Genomic DNA, 6,590 nt, shown 5'->3' with positions numbered 1-6,590 from the left:
TGCAGTGCGACCAGCAGACCACGGCTGTCTCGGTTCGCGGGCTGGACGGGGACAGCCACAGGGACGGATGTGGCCCGCAGGCCGCACTTTGCCCAGGCCTGCTGTACACTATATACAGAGCTCCTGTGTATAATGTCACTGGAGATCCCTGTATTACCTGTACATTTACACTATATACAGAGCTCCTGAGTATAATGCCACTAGTGATCCCTGTATTACCTGTATACTGACACTATATACAGAGATCCTGTGTATAATGTCAGTGGTGATCTCTGTATTACTTGTACACTGACACTATACACTGTATACTATATACAGAGCTACTGTGTATAATTGCACTTATGGTAATATTATTTTTCGCTTATATTCCTCTGTTACACACCCTTCGCTCCCCAGACCAGTGGAGGCAGCTGATCGATGGTGAACTCCAAAGACTGATCTATTCCTAGGTCTGAATCTGTCATTAATGGAGAAGACAATCACTTGCTTATCACAGTGGGAACAGCTGCCAAGATAAATGAGCAAAGCACAATATGGAGGGAATACAGCACTATATGGATGAATACAGCGATATATTCAGGGTAAACAGTACTATGTATATGGGGGTATATAGCAGGAGATGGAGGATATATATCACTTTATAGGGGTATACACCAGGATGTAGAGGGTATATAGCACTATATAGGGGTATAAAGCAGGATATAGAGGGTATATGGCACTATATGGGAGTATACACCATTATATGGAGGGTATACATCAGGATGCGGAATGTACACGGCACTATGTGGAGGATATATAGCTGAATACGGAGGTATATAGCACTATGTGGGGGTATACAGCAGGATATGGAGAGTATATAGTACTACATGGGGGTATACAGCAGGATATGGAGGGTATATAGTACTACATGGGGGTATACAGCAGGATATGGAGGTATATAGCACTATATGGGGGTTGATTGGCTGAGCCCTGAATATGAAATCCCTGCACAACGGCTGATAGTTCCTCCCGCTCTTTGTTCTCCTCAGTGTCACACGTGGTGCAGAGCGCTATATGGAGGGTAATAACATCATGTGGCCGTATACAGTGCTATATGGAGGGTAATAACATCATGTGGCCGTATACAGCGCTATATGGAGGGTAATAACATCATGTGGCCGTATACAGCGCTATATGGAGGGTAATAACATCATGTGGCCGTATACAGCGCTATATGGAGGGTAATAACATCATGTGGCCGTATACAGCGCTATATGGAGGTATTATAGAGCGCTATATGGAGGGTATGTGGTGCTATTTAGGCATAGACAGCATCACAAGGAGGAATACAGCACTATACTGAGTGTATGAGGCATTATATCATGGTATACAGCACTATAAGGAGGAATACTGTGCTGCACGGAGGGTATAATCTTTTTATATAGCGCCAACATATTCTGCAGCGCTTTCCGTACATCTTCATCGCTGTCCCCATTGGAGCTCACAATCTGAATTCCCTATCAGTGTCTTGACCGCATCCTGTGCAGGAATACAGCCCTGTGTGGTGGTATAAGGTTCCTATACAGTGCTATATAGAGGTACAGAGCACATGGTGGAGTACAGCACAATATGGGGTGTATATATATATGGATATCTCACCCCCATATACACCACACTGTGCCGCCACATGGGAGGTGAGGACGGTGCAGTAACAGGGTCACACTGCAGAGCTCAGTGCTGCCATCAGGAGGGCATCTGCCCACATTACACTCCGTCTCCTCTAGTGCACGGTGCCATTCACAGATCATGGACCAGACAGCGGCTTTATTACACAGCACCTCACACTACAAGACATGGCGGCTGAGGATGGAGCAGATATCGGAGCAGTCAGTGCCAGGTCATAGACCATTAGTGCCACTGTGCCAACCCAGTAGTGTCAGGATCATACCCACTGCCTGGTGCAGCTTTATCCCCCGTATGCTCCGATGTTACACAGATCTGTACATACAGAACATCACCCCCGAGATCAGCGGCGCCAGCTCTTGTGGTGACGGTGTGGGTGGCTCTTAGAAGAGCCTTTGGGTTGTGTGGATACAGGATCAGCGGCGCTCACTTGCTCTTGCCTGACTTGCTGCTCTCGGTCTTCTTGGGAAGCAGCACGGCCTGGATGTTGGGCAGGACGCCCCCCTGGGCGATGGTCACCCCACCCAGCAGCCTGTTCAGCTCCTCGTCATTGCGCACGGCCAGCTGCAGGTGGCGGGGGATGATGCGGGTCTTCTTGTTGTCCCGGGCGGCATTGCCGGCCAATTCCAGGATCTCAGCGGTCAGATACTCCAGCACAGCAGCCAGATAGACCGGAGCGCCGGCGCCCACCCTCTCAGCATAGTTACCCTTGCGGAGAAGCCTGTGCACACGACCGACCGGGAACTGCAGTCCTGCCCGGGATGAGCGGGTCTTGGCTTTAGCACGGACCTTCCCTCCTTGTTTGCCACGTCCAGACATCACTGCGCTCACAGTTATCAGCAGATAGAGAAGTCTCTTGTGTGAGAAGTGTGATGACTCCTGCGCCTTTTATAAGCTGCTGCCCCGCCCTCCTCCTGCCATTGGCTGGATCTGAAGTCACCTATAGAAAAAGACTTGTGGAAACACCAATGAGCTGCAGTGGGCGGAGATTATTAGTGAACATTTGGTCACATGACATTTTCACCCAATAGTACAGTGATCTGACAGCATTGCTCATTTGCATGGCCGGTCTATAAATACGGCCGCTCTGGGAGGAGCAGGATTATTCTCTTTCTCTCCTGTGAAGAGAACATTCTGCTATCATCATGCCTGAACCTGCCAAGTCTGCAGGATCATTGTGCCCCTTGTGGGTTATTGCTGTTTCTATAGTTCACCCCTCACTCGTGGAATCCTGTTCTCTCCCAGAACACTGGGTCCTAGTGCCCTCTGTTTCCATTGTTCTGCTGCCAATAGATGGAGATGGGCTGTTAACTCTTTCAGTGCTCGGCACGTTTCCAGCACTTTCTCGCTGATCCTCCTCTGATGTTACACACCTTTTGCTCCGCAGACTGGTGAAGGCACCTGGTCAATAAGCTCCTAAAGATTGATCGATTTCTAGATCTGAATCTGTCACTGAGAAGCCGATCACTTGTTTATTGCAGCAGAACCTGCCGCTGAGATAAATGAGCACAATATGGAGGGTATAAAGCGCTTCATGGACGAATACAGCCGTATATTAAAGGTATACAGCACTATATGGGGAAACAGTATATGGAGTTTATACAGCGCTATATAGGGGTATACAGCAGGATATGGGGGATATATAGCACTATATGGAGGGTATACAGCACTATATGGGGAAACAGTATATGGAGTTTATACAGCGCTATATAGGGGTATACAGCAGGATATGGAGCTTATACATCGCTGGATGGAGGAGAGTATATAACTCTATAGACCTCACAGTGAGTTATTTCCAGGTGTCACAGTGTAATTCCTCCGAGCAGGATGTCACCAGAGAGGAATCAGGGCTGTGACTATTTCCACCATCACAGTAGAAGCAGGAAAATACCAGGACAATGAGCGGGAAATTCAAAATCACTAACAGCTCTGTGCTCGGCCAATCAGAGGAAGGGGCGGAGCTGATAATGCAAATTCCTTTCCATCCCCGCCCTGGAAGCGCGTCACCTCTGCAGTCCTCTTTCTGGTCCCCTCACGCTCTATATAAAGGAGGACTGCGCACTGTCAGTCATAGCTTTCTGCTGACTGCTTGGAAGATGTCTGGTCGCGGCAAAGGAGGGAAAGGTCTGGGGAAGGGCGGTGCCAAGCGGCACAGGAAGGTTCTCCGTGATAACATCCAGGGCATCACCAAGCCTGCCATCCGCCGTCTCGCCCGCAGAGGAGGAGTCAAACGCATCTCCGGCCTCATCTATGAGGAGACTCGCGGCGTCCTGAAAGTCTTCCTGGAGAACGTGATCCGTGACGCCGTCACCTACACCGAGCACGCCAAGAGGAAGACCGTCACCGCCATGGACGTGGTGTACGCGCTCAAGCGCCAGGGCCGCACTCTCTACGGCTTCGGGGGTTAATAACAACACAAAGGCTCTTCTCAGAGCCGCCCACATCTTCTGAGGAGGAGCTCCTGCTGCTGGGGAGGGCGAGGGGCTGGAGACCCCCTGTGCTGGGGTGACTGCAGGCTGCTGCTCCAGGGGCGGCTGGAGACATCGCAGGTGCTAATGGGTTAACACTGAGGAGCTGCCTGTGGGCGGAGCCATAGCCCTGCTGAGCGCTGATTGGCTGAGCACTGAGTGTGTGATTCCTGCACTGAGGCTGATCTCTTCTGCTCTGTGTTCTCGGTGTAACATGTGGTGTCAGGATGGCGGCTCTTGTCGGGCTGGGAGCTGTGACTACATATCTGATGGATGTGATTTATTCAGCACTATGTGGTGGTATATGATACTTTTTGGGGTATACAGTAGTATTTTGAGGGTAAAGCCCATCATGTGGCCGTATACAGCAGTATGTGGAGGTGTCCTGCAGTGTTTGGGGCAGAGCAGCATATGAGGATTATACAGGCTCTACTGGAGGTATACAGTATGGGGGTGAGAAGCAGATGGGTATACAGCACTAGATGAGCGGCATTACCAAGGAAACTATTCTTTCAAATCTTCCATCTTGTTCCCTGAATTAACCATGTGCATAGATTATTCTCCATGTCTCCCCCAACCTTGAAGAACAAGTTCTGTCCTCTGCATGGCTGCAGGCCATCTCCATTGTGCTGTCAGGACCACCCTGAATACTTTGCAATTCCTTTGTTTCCTGTCTATATAAACCTGTGTTAATAAGCAGAAATTTCCATTGCTATTATTTTGCAGATAACTGTATACACAGTGTGTTTAAAACAATTGTGAAAAAGCTGAATCCTCGTAGCATTTCTTTCCATATACAGAGGCATTGAGAGCTATACACTCAATTCCAAATGGAAACATGAACAAGATGTCAATTTTTAAACTGAAAATGATAATAATGCCTGCCTTCTCATTTACAAACTCAAATATTTTACATTTCTTTCCAGACTTCACTTTTCTGTTAATAACTGATCTTCTATTTAGTTGTATAGCCTTTATTTCTGATAACAGCTTTACATCTGTGTGGCATGGAGTCACTAACATCTGACCCAGGCTGACTGCACTACAGTCCACAGTTCTTTTGCATTCTTAGGTTTTGTATCAAAAACAGCATAACATGACATCAATCTTGTTGGTCTGGAACCAGGATGTTGCCCGCTTTCTGGTGTGCATGAGGTCGTTGTCCTGCTGAAACTCCCATTTCAAGGGCATTTCCCATTCAGCATAAGGCAACATGATCTCTTCCAGTATTTTGATATATTCAAACTGGTACATGGTGCCTGGTATGCGATAAATGGGCCCAACTCTACAGTATGAGAAACATCCCCAAACCAGTCTGGTTGCATCTCCATGTTTTACAGTCTTCACAGTGTACCGTGGCTTGAATTTAGTGTTTGTGTCATCTCACAAACTGTCTACGGCCTTTAGACCCAGTACAAGACAATCTTGCTCTCATCTGTCCATAGAATGTTGCGCCACTTCTCTTTAGTCCAGTCAATGTGTTTTTTGGCAAACTGTAATCTATATGTGTACAATGTTCTGAAGCAGGTCCTCCCTGACATCTCCTCCAAAGCCATGGGCTTCATGAACTCCTTCATCAATGACATCTTTGAGCGCATTGCAGGGGAAGCCTCCCGCCTGGCTCACTACAACAAGCACTCCACCATCACCCCCCGAGAGATCCAGACCGCTGTGCGCCTGCTGCTGCCCGGAGAGCTGGCCAAGCACGCCGTGTCCAAGGGCACAAAGAGCCACCAACCACATCTACCCCAGAGCTATGGCTGTTTGTGTCCCGCCGAGTAGCGTAGCTACTGGGGGGTGGCAGAGGGTGCGGCAGCCCCGGGCCCCCGCACTCTGAAGGGCCCACCCGGAGCTACGCTATGTTTAACTCTATCAGCCTGCGCCGATACAGTTAAACTCTGCTGCAGAGCAAGGAGACATGATCTGCATTATATTGAATGGGGTGCATTATACTAAATGGGGGTGCATTGCACTATATGGGGGTGTATTATACTATATGGGGATGCATTATACTGAATGGGCTGCATAATACTTAATGAGTAGTGAGAGACAGAAACTCAGATGCAAACAACACAGTGAAGATAAATCTAATCCCAATGGACCCATGTTATTGCATATAGGACTAATAAAGAGAACGGGCCATCATCTTGTAACAATAAAGATAAGGGGGGATTGTTCCTCTGTGAAGCAGAGAAACAAAAAGATGGCCACACAAGTTCAAAATTGTAAAGAAGTAAGAAAATTCCTTTATTAACACATGTAGTAAACACAAATTACAAAGATAAATGCGGACGACAGAGTAGACACAGAGTGCTGGATCCACATGAATAAAACAATGTTAAAAACTGTGACACAGCGCCCGAAAGGTCAGCCTATATAGCAAGTGGAAATATAAGGGGGGGAGCGACAGGGTCACATGTATTAATAAATATATACCACCCATCATGAATACCTTTTACA

At 48.0% G+C, this 6,590-nt stretch overlaps 2 protein-coding genes across 2 annotated transcripts; one reads left to right on the top strand and one right to left on the bottom strand.

The window, feature by feature from the left end:
* Positions 1-2,088: 2,088 nt before the first annotated feature.
* LOC141164325 (histone H2A type 1) lies at positions 2,089-2,518 on the bottom strand. Its single transcript, XM_073649457.1, has one exon. It carries the CDS (start codon positions 2,479-2,481, stop codon positions 2,089-2,091), a length of 393 nt encoding a protein of 130 aa, XP_073505558.1. The 5' UTR covers positions 2,482-2,518.
* Positions 2,519-3,457: 939 nt separating this feature from the next.
* On the top strand, positions 3,458-4,239 carry LOC141164324 (histone H4-like). Its single transcript, XM_073649456.1, has one exon. It carries the CDS (start codon positions 3,561-3,563, stop codon positions 4,068-4,070), a length of 510 nt encoding a protein of 169 aa, XP_073505557.1. The 5' UTR covers positions 3,458-3,560; the 3' UTR covers positions 4,071-4,239.
* The last annotated feature ends 2,351 nt before the right edge of the window (positions 4,240-6,590 follow it).

Source organism: Phyllobates terribilis, unplaced genomic scaffold, assembly GCF_046119375.1.
Source record: "Phyllobates terribilis strain yellow unplaced genomic scaffold, ASM4611937v1 Scaffold_10__3_contigs__length_209671492, whole genome shotgun sequence".
Taxonomy (NCBI): domain Eukaryota; kingdom Metazoa; phylum Chordata; class Amphibia; order Anura; family Dendrobatidae; genus Phyllobates; species Phyllobates terribilis.
This window is presented reverse-complemented; position numbering and strand designations above follow the sequence as displayed.

What these genes read in the sequence shown, in the direction of transcription:
- LOC141164325 (XM_073649457.1), bottom strand. Translation starts at nt 2,481, where the DNA reads ATGTCTGGACGTGGCAAACAAGGAGGGAAGGTCCGTGCTAAAGCCAAG.
- LOC141164324 (XM_073649456.1), top strand. Translation starts at nt 3,561, where the DNA reads ATGAGCGGGAAATTCAAAATCACTAACAGCTCTGTGCTCGGCCAATCA.